General features: G+C 42.3%; 1 protein-coding gene across 6 annotated transcripts in view; it reads right to left on the bottom strand.

Annotated features, from left to right (window-relative positions):
- efcab11 (EF-hand calcium binding domain 11) overlaps positions 1 to 15,786 on the bottom strand; it is a 93,066-nt gene that overhangs the window by 69,146 nt on the left and 8,134 nt on the right. For all 6 annotated transcript variants that reach the window (XM_062968397.1, XM_062968398.1, XM_062968395.1 and 3 more), the window contains one exon: positions 15,533 to 15,623. In XM_062968397.1, coding sequence (XP_062824467.1) covers positions 15,533 to 15,623 — 91 coding nt within the window. The remainder of the gene's footprint in view (positions 1 to 15,532; positions 15,624 to 15,786) is intronic.

Raw genomic sequence — 15,786 nt, forward strand, 5'->3', positions numbered from 1 at the left:
CTAAGCTAGTATGATATAAAAAACAAGAGACAAAAATCCTCAGAGTATCTTCAGGTTTTAAAAAACTTCATTTTACACCTGTGCTTTAACTCCTGCAAATGTTTGATTACAAAATTGTAATGCACACAACAGCTCTTTGACGTAAATTATTTCTAATTCATTAGTCCACATTTTATTGCTTGTTGCTAAGCAACATGCATAACATTAAGGCATACATTCAAACATCTCAAAATGCTTTCTAAATTCTATATGTACTATTCAAGACCTTTTCAAATGACTATAATACCAGCTTTTTCTTTTCTTTGGACTATCGATACTTCCCTTCTCCATTTCCCCTCCTCAATAATTCCTAAATCATCCATGATTAACATTTCACAAACACAAACAGACATATCATCATGCTGAGAACACAAATTGTTATTCCTTTCCCGATCATTGACTTCTTTTTCCTTTCTCCTTTTTTAAATTCATCCACTGGAAAAGCAACTGCAGAAATAAACCAGTGCCTTTTCCAGCGATGTAACAAAACAATGTAAGGCTGGGCTTTAGCACAGCAGGATAATCACCAAGCTGCAATAAATCTTGCCAACCAGAAGGTTGACAGTTCAAAGCCTGGGTCTGGATGAGTTCCGGACCTTTAGCCCAGCTTCTGCCTACCTAGCAGTTCGAAAACAAATGAGTAGATAAATAGGAACAGTGTTAAAGCGAGGAGGTATTTAGGCTTGACATTTGATTAGAAAAAGGAGGAAGCTTATGAACAAAGAAAGCTCTTTGGCAGGGAGATGGAGCGACAGCACACCTCAGTGGCCAGAACCAAGCACTGCCTCCAAAGATGCCAAAAGATAGGAAAAACCTTTATCAGTTGTTCTCAACCTGTGGGTCCCCAGGTGTTTTGGCCTACAACTCCCAGAAATCCCAGTTTACCAGTTTTTAGGATTTCCGGGAGTTGAAGGCCAAAACATCTGAGGACTCACAGACTGAGAACTACTGACCTATATATATTTCTATATGTTGTCTATCTTGTCATTGTTATAATTGGCATTGAATGTTTGTCATATATGTGTTCTGTGATCTGCCCTGAGTCCCCTTCAGGGTGAGAAGGGTGGAATATAAATATTATAAATACATAAATAATCATAAATAATATAGCTATTTCTCTGGTCTTTAGAGTCAGAATGGGCTTTTACTGTGATGACCCATGGGCCTTGTAGTCCTGCTCAGGACATTGTAATTCCTGATGAAGATGAAAACTTGGGTTTTTTACCTTCCCAGTCTGAACTGGATTCTTCTCAGCCAGATCTTTCCCAGGCAGATCTGGGAACCTTGCACCTGCAAGAAAGTTGTCTCCCAGAAGTATGTCAAACAAGCCCAGAGTCTACTTCTCCCGTGTTCTTGCGCCGGGAGTTTTGTAAACAACAGAGAAGTTTGGAATCAGCTTCGCGCAGGAGTGCGAGGATTGCAGCTAAGAATGTGGCCAATTAAGACTGCTTCTCGTGAGAATCTTTGGGGAGTCTCACATCTGGTCTCAGAGTTTAGCTTTCGGTTCTGATTCCCAGAGAACTGCTTCGGCGGGAAAGTTAGACTCTATTTAGGTGTTTTACCCGCGTAGTAACTTCGCGGAGTCAATTCGTCAGCCTACGGAGCGAGTTGTGTCTGGACAGCGCGCTCCGATTCAAGCCTCGCTCCTGCTCAAGCCTTGCCTTGCTATCCAGCCTTCGCCTTGCTACCCAGCCTTGTTTATCCACGGACTTTGCCTTGTTTCCCAGGATCAATCCTTGCCTTGTTCCACGGATTTTATCAAGTTATTCCACGGACCTTGTTCTTGTTCTTAGTTACCTTGTTCCACGTTCAAGCCTTGTTTCAAGTATCAAGTTATTTCCTAGCCTCGCTCAAGTTTCATGGACTAAAGGACCTTGTCATCTCCCCTCACTTTGCTTGGCAAAGTGAGTGTTTCGGTTATTGGATTACAACTTTGGACCTTAATATTTCTTATTGGACATTGCTTTTTTGGACTAATTCTGACCTTTCCTGAAAGGTCTACTCCTGAACTATTTTCTACACTTGTTTTTATTAACTTTATATATTCCTTCAATAAAGATATTAGATAGATTCTGGCCTCTGTGTATGGTTATTGGTGCTCTGCAGCCTGGGTCTTGACAGTTTGACTCCGCCACCCTAAGCACCAATTAACCTCGGCCAGAATGTCTACCGGAGTCGTACCTGGGCCGAGCGGCCAGCCGATTACCTACACCATCGACAAGGAGGAGGTGGACCGAATCCGTGATAAGCTTAATGCACAGGATGGAGAAATAAGGGGTTTGAAGGAACGCGGAATTCGTCTTCCGGCCATGGCGTTGCCAACCAAGTTTACTGGAGAAGCTTCTAAGGTTCATGTCTTCCGTCGCCAATGTCAAGCTTATCTAGAGGCCCGTGCTGCCGAGTTTCCCCAAGAAGACATCAAAGTGGCGTGGGTTTACAGTCTTCTAGACGGGCCAGCGGCCAGCTGGGCGACGGCACTGTACGACCAAGCCTCTCCACACCTAAGATCAGCGCAACGCTTCTTGGACCACCTCAAGGAGACTTGGGGAATCGAGGACAATTTGGAGGCAGCCGGTCACAAACTCCGTCGCCTTTTCCAAGGAGACAGACCTATGTCTCAGTATATAGCCGAGTTCCGAGTGCTGGCCCACAACACCGGCTGGAACGATGTAGCCCTCAGGGGACAATTCCGGGAGGGTCTCAACATTGAAATGCTGGAAGAAATCTCCAAGGTGGATCCTCCCCAGACCCTCGAGGCACTCATTGATCAATGTTTACGGGCTGAAGTCATGATTGCCAACAGGAAACAGTGGGTTCGAGGCCAGGGCGGTAGAGCCGGGGCAAAACCCCCCGCTCCCGCCAGCGTTCAGCCACGTCCGGTCTGGAGACCCCCACCACCAACCCCATACCCCAGAGGAGGCGAGGAGGTGCCGATGCAGTTGGGCAATGTGCGTCCCAGACTAGATGCCGCCGAGAAGGCCCGTCGGCAACGCTTAAACCTCTGCTGGTACTGCGGGAACGGGGGCCACTTCGCCAGAGAGTGCCCAGCCAAAGGGAAGCCTGCCGCCCGTCTTGCGGCGGCGTCCTCCACGGAGACGAAGACGTCTGAGCCGACTGGCACACAGTCGGCGGGGGAAGCCAACGACCGGGTGTAGAGAGGCTCGCCAACCCGGTCAAAAAATCCATCCAAGAGCCGCCAACCGGGGTCCTGTTCCTTCTCGTGGTCACATTATGGTCAGCAAAAAGGGGACCCGTCATGATCCACGCCATGATAGACTCCGGAGCCACCAACAATTTCATCGATAGAGAGTATGCCGACTCTCTGGGATTACAATATCATGATTTCAAGAATGCCCGTGTGGTGCAAGCCATAGACGGCCGCCCCCTCAAGACGGGCCCCGTAAGTCAGTGGTCGGAACCCACCAGAATGTGGATAAGGGAACATATGGAAGAGATTTCCTTCTTTGTTACCGAGGTCCCCCATTTCCCTGTGATTTTGGGAATTCCATGGCTGACTCTCCACGACCCTAACATCTCCTGGTCCAACAGAGAACTGCAGTTTGCTTCACCGTACTGCCAAAACCATTGCCTCGTAGCCAAGGTATGCCACGCCACAGACACCGAGCCCATCATCACCTTGCCAAAGAAGTACTCCGAGTATTGGGATGTATTCAATGAGAAAGAAGCCGAAAAATTACCCCCACATAGACCTTATGACTGTGCCATTGACTTGGTGGAGGGGGCCCCGATCCCGCGAGGGCATCTCTACTCCCTGACTGAACCAGAGCAAGAAGCTCTCAGGGAATTCCTAGAGACAAACCTTCGCAAGGGATTCATCAGACCCTCTCAATCCCCAGCCGCCTCCCCAGTGATGTTTGTGAAGAAGAAGTCAGGGGAACTACGCTTGGTGGTGGACTACAGAGCATTGAACAATATCACCAAGCGGAACAGCTATCCCCTGCCCTTAATCTCGGATCTACTGGATCGGCTTCGAGGAGCCAAGGTTTACACCAAGCTGGATCTTCGGGGGGCTTACAACTTAGTTCGCATCAGGGAAGGGGACGAGTGGAAGACCGCCTTCCAGACCAAATTCGGATTATTCGAGTCCCGAGTTATGAATTTCGGTTTATGCGGAGCCCCCGCAACGTTCCAGCATTTTGTCAATGACATCTTTCAGGACTATCTAGACAGGTTCTTGATAATCTACCTGGACGATTTTTTGGTGTTTTCTAGATCACAATCAGAACATGAGAACCACGTCAAAATGGTGTTACAACGATTGCGGGATCATGGACTTTATGCCAAGCTAGAAAAATGCGCCTTTGATCTACAAGAGGTAGATTTCCTTGGTTACCGCATCTCGCCTCTAGGGCTTTCCATGGATCCAGCCAAGGTCTCAGCAGTATTGGAATGGCGGGCGCCAACTAACAAGAAAGAGGTACAGCGTTTCTTGGGGTTCGCGAACTATTACCGCAAGTTCATTCCAGATTTTGCCCGCTGGTCCGACCCCATCACTAGCTGCATTCGTGGAAAGCAGCCTTTCCGCTGGACTGATCAAGCAGAGAAAGGGTTCCAGCAACTAAAGAAACTATTCACCTCCCAGCCAATTCTACAGCACCCAGATCCTGGAACCCCTTTTGTGGTGCAAGCGGACGCCTCTGATGTGGCAATTGGGGCTGTACTCTTACAACCGGTGGGAGATCACCTCCATCCCTGTGCCTTTTATTCTCGTCAACTAACCACACCAGAGAGGAATTACACCATTTGGGAAAAAGAACTACTGGCCATAAAGGCAGCCTTTGAAACTTGGAGACATTGGCTAGAAGGGGCCAAATTTCCCATTGAAGTCCACACTGATCATCGTAATCTAGAACATCTAAGAACTGCCCGCAAACTAAATCAGAGGCAGCAACGTTGGGCTTTATTCTTTGAACGTTTCAACTTCCAGATCCATTATGTGACCCCAGCCCAAACCAAGCAAGCAGACGCCCTGTCACGTAAACCGGAATACGCTGCAGGACGCAAGGAGACCTTTGAATCCCAACTGCTACAACCCGAGAACTTTGCCACGCTCACGGTGGGGAACACCAAATCCATTCCCATTGGTTCAACTTCCCCTACTCCAGGACCCATCTGTGCTCAAGAAATCAGGGCTAGTCAGCAAGCAGATGCCTGGGCGCAGGACCAACTTCGCCAAGGTCTGCACTTTCCCTTTTCGCTTAAAGATGGGCTGCTCTGCTATAGAAATCATGTTTATATCCCACCCGGACCGGGTAGGGAAAAAGCGCTTCGTCTGTGTCATGACTGCAAACCAGCAGGACACTTCGGACTATTTAAAACTATGCATTTGATCCTAAGGGATTTTTGGTGGCCCAAGATCCGCAAGGATGTGGAAAAATATGTCAACACCTGCCCAGTATGCCAGCGCTCCAAGATACGAAGGGAGAAGCCCTCAGGGCTTTTACACCCCCTTCCTACCCCATCTCGCCCATGGGAAATAATTTCCGCGGATTTCATCACTGACCTACCACCTTCCTGTGGATTCACCACGATCTTGGTGGTGGTGGACCTTTTCACCAAGTTAGCCCATTTCATTCCCTGTGAAGGCCTCCCCACGGCCAAAGAAACTGCGGATCTATTTCTTCAACATGTTTTCAGACTACATGGATTGCCCAAGAGTTTAGTCACAGACCGTGGATCTCAATTCACCTCTCGTTTTTGGAAGGCACTACAAAAACTATTGGGCATAGACTCTCGCTTATCTTCAGCTCATCATCCCCAAACAGATGGGCAAACGGAGCGCACCAATGCCACTTTGGAGCAGTATCTTCGCTGTTATGTAAACTACCAACAGGACAATTGGGCTTCTCTGTTACCACTGTCTGAGTTTGCCTACAACAATGGAGTTCAAGCTTCTACAAAAGAAACGCCGTTCTTTGCAAACTACGGCTTCCATCCACGTTTCTTCCCCCCTGTCATTGAAACTTCAGAAGTTCCCGCAGCAGAGGATTGGCTGCAGGAACTCACAGCGGTGCAACAACTTTTGCTCCAGCAACTGGACCAAGCCAAGGAGGACTATAAACGCCACGCTGACAAACATCGCCAGCCGGGCCCCGAAATCAAGGTAGGAGATCGGGTTTTTCTGTCCACTCGCTTCCTGCCCTCCCACCGCCCTTGCCGGAAGTTAGATGCCCGTTTCATTGGCCCCTATCCAGTGGTGGCGCAATTAAACCCCGTGACTTTCAAACTCCAACTTCCGCGTTCAATGCGCATTCACCCAGTGTTTCACCGTTCCCTGCTCCTTCCGGCGGATGGTGTGCGTCCTGATTCAGACCAACCGGCCCCCCCTCCTGTTTTGATGAATGGGGAGGAGGAGTTCGAGGTTGAGGACATTTTGGATTCTCGCTTTCACCGCCGCCGCCTACAATATCTCATTGACTGGGTGGGTTTTGGCCCTGAGGAACGCTCTTGGGAAGACGCCTCCACAGTCCATGCTCCTGATCTAACCCGTCGCTTTCATCAGACCTATCCCACCAAACCGCGACCTCGCGCCTCGGGGAGAGGGCCCCAGTTTGGGAGGGGCCTTGAGGAGGGGGATAGTGTGATGACCCATGGGCCTTGTAGTCCTGCTCAGGACATTGTAATTCCTGATGAAGATGAAAACTTGGGTTTTTTACCTTCCCAGTCTGAACTGGATTCTTCTCAGCCAGATCTTTCCCAGGCAGATCTGGGAACCTTGCACCTGCAAGAAAGTTGTCTCCCAGAAGTATGTCAAACAAGCCCAGAGTCTACTTCTCCCGTGTTCTTGCGCCGGGAGTTTTGTAAACAACAGAGAAGTTTGGAATCAGCTTCGCGCAGGAGTGCGAGGATTGCAGCTAAGAATGTGGCCAATTAAGACTGCTTCTCGTGAGAATCTTTGGGGAGTCTCACATCTGGTCTCAGAGTTTAGCTTTCGGTTCTGATTCCCAGAGAACTGCTTCGGCGGGAAAGTTAGACTCTATTTAGGTGTTTTACCCGCGTAGTAACTTCGCGGAGTCAATTCGTCAGCCTACGGAGCGAGTTGTGTCTGGACAGCGCGCTCCGATTCAAGCCTCGCTCCTGCTCAAGCCTTGCCTTGCTATCCAGCCTTCGCCTTGCTACCCAGCCTTGTTTATCCACGGACTTTGCCTTGTTTCCCAGGATCAATCCTTGCCTTGTTCCATGGATTTTATCAAGTTATTCCACGGACCTTGTTCTTGTTCTTAGTTACCTTGTTCCACGTTCAAGCCTTGTTTCAAGTATCAAGTTATTTCCTAGCCTCGCTCAAGTTTCATGGACTAAAGGACCTTGTCATCTCCCCTCACTTTGCTTGGCAAAGTGAGTGTTTCGGTTATTGGATTACAACTTTGGACCTTAATATTTCTTATTGGACATTGCTTTTTTGGACTAATTCTGACCTTTCCTGAAAGGTCTACTCCTGAACTATTTTCTACACTTGTTTTTATTAACTTTATATATTCCTTCAATAAAGATATTAGATAGATTCTGGCCTCTGTGTATGGTTATTGGTGCTCTGCAGCCTGGGTCTTGACATTTACACTGCCAAACTGAAAACACATAATTTGTGCTTGCATCACAAAGTATTGCTGCACTCTTTGAAACACCATGGCAGCATAGTATACACATTTCAGAACACTTCCATATTTGATCAAACTGGGGAAGATTTTCTAAAGTTTCCTAGTATTAAACATAAAAATTTGAATACCCTTTTCATACCCTCACCTCTTGTCATTTAGCGGGAAATTTCAGAGTTAAAAGCCAGCTTCCACTGCTGCAGGCCTATCCAAGTGTATACAACTTGATGTCATGAAGTGTTCTCATACTTGTACACTTTGTTTATTAAGTGGAGACGCATACAGTTGTTGGAATGGATCAAGACTAGCTTAGTTGCACTCTGGTTATACTGAGGATCTCAAAATGAAATGGTTGATTCATGAACAAAAGCTGTCCAAAGACATGTAACCCCATGTAAAGCTAAACCATTTAGTTTAGTTGTAACTGTTTATGCTTTAGGCTTAAAAATAAATAAATTTTATTGATTAGCCCTCAGGCCATATCAACATACCGGACCAAACAACAAAGCTTGATACAACTTAATAAAGCTCTATGTAGTAAGTTAAATAAGGCACTTATAATAATACAGTAAACGAGTGTGATAAAACTTTAAGCTTATATGCATTCCTTCTTCTCCTTTGGCATGGCTACGGAAGCCCTCACTTCCATTTCCAGCTAACCATGTTTTTTCATTATGTCCAAACTGGAAATTATTAACTATGGATTACTGAAACAAGCTAACAATGATTGTTGATCACCTGGGTTCTAATATAGCCAGATAAGTGATGAATTTATGATGGAAGCAAACAAGATTCTCAGCCCCTCCTCACAGCTCTGCCCAATAAGAATGGAGGGGGAGCAAATAAATCCATGGCTCAAATACATGATGCTTAATTATGATGAAGAATAACATCCAAATACAACCAGCAAAAGCCTGCTGATTTACCTACTAAAATTAGTACTTTAAAACATAACACTAGACAGGCAAGGGCAGAAGGACAAATTGGATAATTAAATGCTTGTTAGTTAAAATACATTCATGACCCACTATTGACCAGGCTGACCTGAATTGAGCATTCTACTGTACATTTCGAGGAGGATCACAGTATTAGTATTGTAGAGATAGCTTAAATGACTTTTATATCATCACACATTTGGTATCAAGCAGAAAAAATACTACCGGTACTTAACAATTATTTGACTTATATCTAGGACAATTAGCTCTGAATGTTTTCTATTTATTAATTTCTGTTAAAAGATACTGGTATTTTTGTCAAAACTTCACCAAACACACGTTTCCAGTTCAATAGAACATTGTGAATGTTAATCTATATTTGATAATAAATATAAATATGGGACCATACAATGCGAGTTCTTTAATTATGATGCAGTTGGAAGAAGTGATACCCAACAACGTTAAAAAAAGAACACAATGATAATGCATTAATCATTGAGAGCTGAAGAAGAAAAAACTTAATTCAGTATATCAGATAAACCGATAATGTATTGGGAAATGAAAAAACTGATAAATGATCTATTAAGTGATGTTCCGTTTTCTATAAAAACATAGACAATTCTGTAATCTTTAAAGGATGCTAATATATATAAGATTGAATGGATGTGCAAATATTATAAGTGCTTATAATTGTTTCGTTAACACAAATAGAGACAATTCATATATTCTTCACTACAGACTGAACAATATTCAGTTTGCAAAAAGCCTGAAGTGGAAAGAGATGGAAAATAGTGGGAGGAGTAAGATTTCTAACATTTTAGTTCTAATCACATTTATGTTGAAGTATCCCATTGATTTTGATATAACATATTTCCATATAAGTACACTTACAATTGCAATGTATGAAGCTTAATCCATGTAAAGAAGATTTAAAGAATTGGAAAGATGAAAACACAAAGTTTTCCAGATTGCTGGTTTCTCATTTGTGACAGGAAGATTTAGTTGTTTTTCTTTAACCAAACAAAACTGAAAGGGGTTTAAGATTTAGTCCAAAGATGGAAGAAAGAAAGCATGGCAATCTTATTAAAAGAATTGCTCAGATGGGTCAGATTGAAAATAAAAGAACAAGATCAGTTTTGTGTTGTTATCCCAAAAGTCATGAACACTGGGGAAAAGTGAAATGTTTAAGCTGTGTATTGCTAAGTAAAACCATAACATGCTGAACACAATTTATGTATATTTGAATTACAACTGTTTTAAGATACCACAAAAACCTGAAAAAATACTTTTATTTAACTATATAGATACAATTTGGTTGGGAACAAAAGCAGTGACTCACGCTTCTCTTGAAACAACATACCTCCTCAATCTTAAATTTTAAAAAGTGATTGCTAAAGCACATAAGAGTTTGCTGCTTGAGGGAGAAAACAAGCTGTAAGGTCCTTTAGGAAAGTGACAACAGCTGTGTGGATCAAGGCGAGCATCTCCTAACAGCCTACTACACACAGCAAAGGAAGAAAAACATGTGAGAAGAGTACAAATTCTATATAATAATTAATCTTAACTAAAAAAAAACCCCCACAAAATATGTTTGGTCAACCAATGTCTTTATGCTCTTCAATTCAAAGCATTTGTGAAATTGTAGAAAAATCTACATCATGCAACATATAATAAAATACACTAAACCCGTCTTCAACTCCATGTTTATCCTGTGATAAATGATCTTTAAGGAGCAGGCTTCTAACTCTGGCTATAGAGGTTTTAATTGTTTTTAATCCATTGTATATCACATAAGAGATTCAGTGTGGTGCAATGGTTTAAGTGATGGATGACTCTGGAGACCCAGAATTGAATAGCATATCTTGTTTTCAGGAAGGCCTTTGACAAGGTTCCTCATGACATTCCCAAAAATAAGCTAATAAAATGTGAGCTAGACAATGCTACTGTTATGTGGCTTGGGAATTGGTTGACTGGCCAAAGCCAATGGGTGCTTACCAGCAGCTTCTCCTCATCCCAAAGAGAAGTGACCAGGGTGGTGCCACAGGGGTCTGTCCTGGGTCCATGCTATTCAACATCTTTACCAATGATTTGAATGATGGAATAAAAGGCACATTCATCAAATTTGCAGACAACACCAAATTGGGAGGGATAGCTAATACCTCAGAGGACAAGATCAGAATCTCAAATGACCATACCAGATTAGAGATCGATGCCAAAATTTATTTCAACAGGGAGAAATTAACTACACTTTGGCAACAGAAATGAAATGTACTATAGAATGGGTGGCACCTGGCTTGAAAACAGCACACGTGAAAGAGATCCAGCTTGGAGAAAAGAAGACTGAGGAAGGACATGATAGTCATGTTTAAATATTTGAAAGAATGTCATGTTGAAGAGGGGGGCAAGCTTATTTAGTAAACACTTCCTGACAGTAAGAGCTCTTGGAATGTGAAATATGCTCCCTCCTTGGAGTGTGGTAGAGTCTCCTTCTCTGAAGGCTTTTAAGAATAGGCTGGGTAGCCATCTGTCAAGGGTGCTTTGATTGTGTGTTCCTGCATGACAGAATGGGGATGGACCGGATGGCCTTTGGGGTCTCTTCCAACTCTTATGATTTCACGAATTCCCACTCAGCCACCGACAGCCATTTGATTTGTAGGACAGCAACTCATAGAATCATAGAATCATAGAATCATAGAATAGTAGAGTTGGAAGAGACCACATGGGCCATCTAGTCCAACCCCCTGCTAAGAAGCAGGAAATCGCATTCAAAGCACCCCCGACAGATGGCCATCCAGCCTCTGCTTAAAAGCCTCCAAGGAAGGAGCCTCCACCACGGCCCCGGGGAGAGAGTTCCACTGTCGAACAGCTCTCACAGTGAGAGAACTGGAATTCTTTACCTTACGCTCTACTGGCTAAGGCTGCTGGGACTTCAAGTCCTGCAGCACCTGAGGGCAGCATGATTCCCATCCCTGCCTGAGACATTAGCGATTATTCTGAAAAGACAGAAGCCTCATATACATGTAACTGCATGCATTTCTGGATATCTGGCTTAAGAAAGGAGAACAACACGGAAAGACTACTAGAGACATCAGCAGAACTGGGGTGACATTGCACTGTGTACTATGTTCCCATGGCAACTAGTCATAGGAAAATGAATGTTTCATATTCACTCTGCTCTGCGGTACACGTTTAAATCAAAATTTCATAAAGAGCAAAAGATCTTGACAGAAAATATCTATCCAAAAACAGGTTATTTATGAATTGCTGCACAGTTATAGCAAATAAATAACGAGATTACTTTGGAATGAAATAGACAAAAATTTACAGGAATTAGTATCTCTCTACTGTGGAATCCTATGTATCAAAATGTAAACCAGCATAAAATGCCAGGCAAAATAGGACACACTGGATTCTCAGTGTATTACCCTTTCTTTTCTCTTTTCTTCCTTTTATCTTTCTCACCCATTTCTCCTTTCCCCTTATACACAGGCCACCTAGCAACAACCAATCTGCTTCACTCCCTTTGTTTCCCAGTCGTATGACAAAAGGACACTTCACCCGGCCACAGCCAATCTTCTTTGTTGTTTTTCTTTCCATCTATTCTGGGCCTAAAGGGTGTGTGTAGGTTTTTTTATTATTCAAACCTCTACATTATTTTAAGTTGGAGAATGAAGGATTTGGATGCCAAGTTTGGTCCAGATCCATGAAATCATATAGGAGCCTTTGTGGTACAAACCAGCCAGCCAACAAACATACATACATACTTTGACTTTTATATAGAGAGATTGTAAAAGTAACAAACACAACAAGCCTCTTGTAATGATTGGGACCCTTTCTAATCTTTTTGAAAACAGCAGCAGAAATTCAATCTCCATCCAGGGTAGGACACTGAAGAGGTGGTTCTGCTGCCACTAGTGATATACTCACCTCTATCTTCAGTGCCTGACTTGAAGTACATAAATACACATGCTTCTTTCAGGGAAAAAAAGGCTATTTGAGGTTGAGGATCGTGCATCTCTGCTGCCCTGGTACGGTCTTTAAATACTGGCAGAATGAGATAAGTGTGCAAATCCTCCATTGGCTGTCAGCTGAGAGTCAGGCTAAACAAAAAACACAGCCTGCCTCCTTCCTTCCTTCAGGTTTGGGCTTACAAGGACACAATCCCAAATTGGTTTAGAACTTAGGAAAGTTTATTTTTGGATTAAGCTCAAAACTTTGTCCAGCTAGCATGTCATTCTTTTTGTAAAGCATTCTGAGAGTCATTGTCCAAAGCAGGGATTTTAAACTAGCTTTGAATTCATTCCATAGGGTCTTGCAAACATTTCAATTTAAAGAATCACAAGGAAAAACCAGTTGTTGAAAATCTTCTCATGCCCCTATTCCCTTCCACTGCAGCCCCCAGTGCCAGCTTCCTAGAGACAGATGTCCTGATCCAGCCAAGGAAAGCCATACATTTAGTCTTCTGGGAACAAATTAACTTGGTTATCTCAAAAACTATGATCATAAATCATATATTCACTTGAGTGAAAATATGTGCTGTAAACGGTGTTCAGTGGAAATGACCACTTGGGTATGTTATCTCAAGGAGCAGCCCATTTAGATTTCCAACATGTATTCCATTTCATAAAAACAATACAGTGGGCACAAACTGCACCTGCACTCAGCTATTCTTCCAATTCATATGAAAACTTTAATCCAGCAAGTGATATACTGTATCTTCTGCACTGAATCAGCTTAGAACTGGATGATAAAAGGGAAGGAGCATTTTCTTTTCTTTGCCCTGCTTTTCAATCCCATTACTGATTTTTTCCCCTCTATGGAGTAACAAAACTTGCAAAGGGAATATAAAGCTTCCACTTAAGATGCAAGCATTTACCAGAATTTTTCTGCCAACAGCTTTCTGAATATTACCTCACAGAGAATATGTCTACTCTAAATTATTACAAGAACCACAAGACACAGTGATTATACCTGATGATCTTTCCTAGCCTGCTCCATCAATTTAAACTTGTGCTAACAAGCAGAAAATTGTATACTTTTGGTTGAAAAATAACAACCTATTACAAATTCCATACATTAGTAGGACATTAGGGGTGCATCTACACTGCAGAATTAATGCAGTTTGGCACTAGTTTAACTGCCATGGCTCAATGTTATAGAATCCTAGAAGTTGTAGTTTGGTGAGACTTCACTTAACAGAAAAAGCTAAAGACCTTGTAAAAGTATAATTCCAAGGATTCTATAGCATTAAGCTATGTCAAAATAGTGTCAAACTGCATTAATTCTACATTGTAGATACACTCCAAGTAGTCCATAAATTAACAATATACAAAAGAGCTATAAAAGTGACTGAATTATCTGCTTTTCCACAACCCAAAGGTCTATCGCAACCAGCAAACTCCAAATTAAGATTAATGCCAGAATACATGAAACTGCTACTAGTGCTACCTTGCTTCCTGACAGGAAGTCATGAATGCTCTGGGAATGACCTGCTGTTAGTAATTGAAAGGGTAATGATGCCAATATTTATACACCTGCTTAACTATGTGACACCTGGGGTTGGTTGACAATGCTATGCTTGTGAGAAAGACGGGTAAGGACAAACCATTGTCAGTACAGCAGAACACTTTTGTCCCAAGTATACTTTGAAGCAACTGATGACTGTTTCGGACTTAACACCAAAGTAGAATAAATGGAAGTTGAAATGTATTCTGTTACAGTGACTAAGTATGCAATATCCGGCCAACTAATAAAAGCAACTGACACTGAACTCTCTAGAGATGTAAATCATTAAGACATACATTAAATTTCAGCAGCAATAAAAAATACAAAAAAAGTTTAATTTGAAAAGCAATATGCCGGACTAAAATGAGGGTTCACATTTATATGAAAGAATAAAACACACATATTACTATCCAGCACCACCAAATGGATCCAAATTACTATTGTCAGTTTGCGTTCATCTTGATCTTCCACACATTCTGTGAAGATTAACATATTGCCTTAGAAAACTATTATGCCATGTATATTTCAAAATATATTGCTTTGAAATTAAAACATTGCCTTTTTTCCAGTGAGAGGAAAAGCTGTTTAAATAAATACTGATTTTTAAAAGAACATGTTATGGATAAGGGGAATAAACGATGTGTACAATTATAAATGTGAAATAATCATGTGCATAGTACACATACATGACACACACATTCATTTGCAAGCAGTGGCGTAACCTCAGAACAAAACTGCTGATTTCCTTTTTGTAAGTGTGGGGTGTATTCCTAGGTAGCCAGTGTATAATATGCCATCTCTTAATGATTTCTGTTTTGCACATCAGTGCTGGATATATTTCTGACTAATGATACCCTGGAGAGTTTTTTCTGCATGTGAAAACTTTTCAGCTACTAGAAACATCCAGCAAGAATAAAAACATTCTAACTTTATTGCATAAAGTTCTAACTTTTTAGTGTGTCGTTACGAAATAAAACTCCTGAACTTTGCAATACTTTCATTTGTAAAATATTTTATTCTATTTTTTCTGTTCTTAAACTGACTTGACAAAATGTTGACTGCACAAATTATGTGTGTCCACAGGGACAACATATGTTGAGCATGTGTGGCTCACAGGTAATAGATTAAAAAAACACTATGTAGCGTCTTAAGTTTTATTATTTCACCCTTTGTCAATCCCATATTGAAGTGTATCTGATACACAGTTTCTGGGATGTTATGTTGCCAAATTGTGAGGAAGGTAGAGCTGCTGAATGAATATAGGCTTTCCATGTAATGGTCTGTCACACTTAATGCTCATGCTGAATGTCATAAGGGGAGGAGACACAGAACGTGGAACAGGAAGCTGTTCACTTCAAGGAGAACACCTTTTACATAGGCAAATATATCAAGACCTGTCCAAATTTTAGGAACATCGACAAACTATTCAATTTGCCTTACCTGAATACTTCAACAATGGTCCTCTCTGGCAACTTTGGTGCAACAATATTAAAGGCTTTTTTCAAGTCTTCCAAAGACAAGAATCCTTTACCTTTTTGGAATAGAAAGGAGGAGAGCAAGACAGAAAAAATATGCTGGAATTAGATATTCAAAATTATTCATTTTCAAACCAAGGTGTAAATATTTAAAATTGAACATTAACATTATTGAAACCCAAGGCATCTCAATATCAAAAGGGAGCTAATAGCCTCTCA

The sequence above is a fragment of the Anolis carolinensis genome, chromosome 1 (assembly GCF_035594765.1).
Source record: "Anolis carolinensis isolate JA03-04 chromosome 1, rAnoCar3.1.pri, whole genome shotgun sequence".
Lineage (NCBI taxonomy): Eukaryota > Metazoa > Chordata > Lepidosauria > Squamata > Dactyloidae > Anolis > Anolis carolinensis.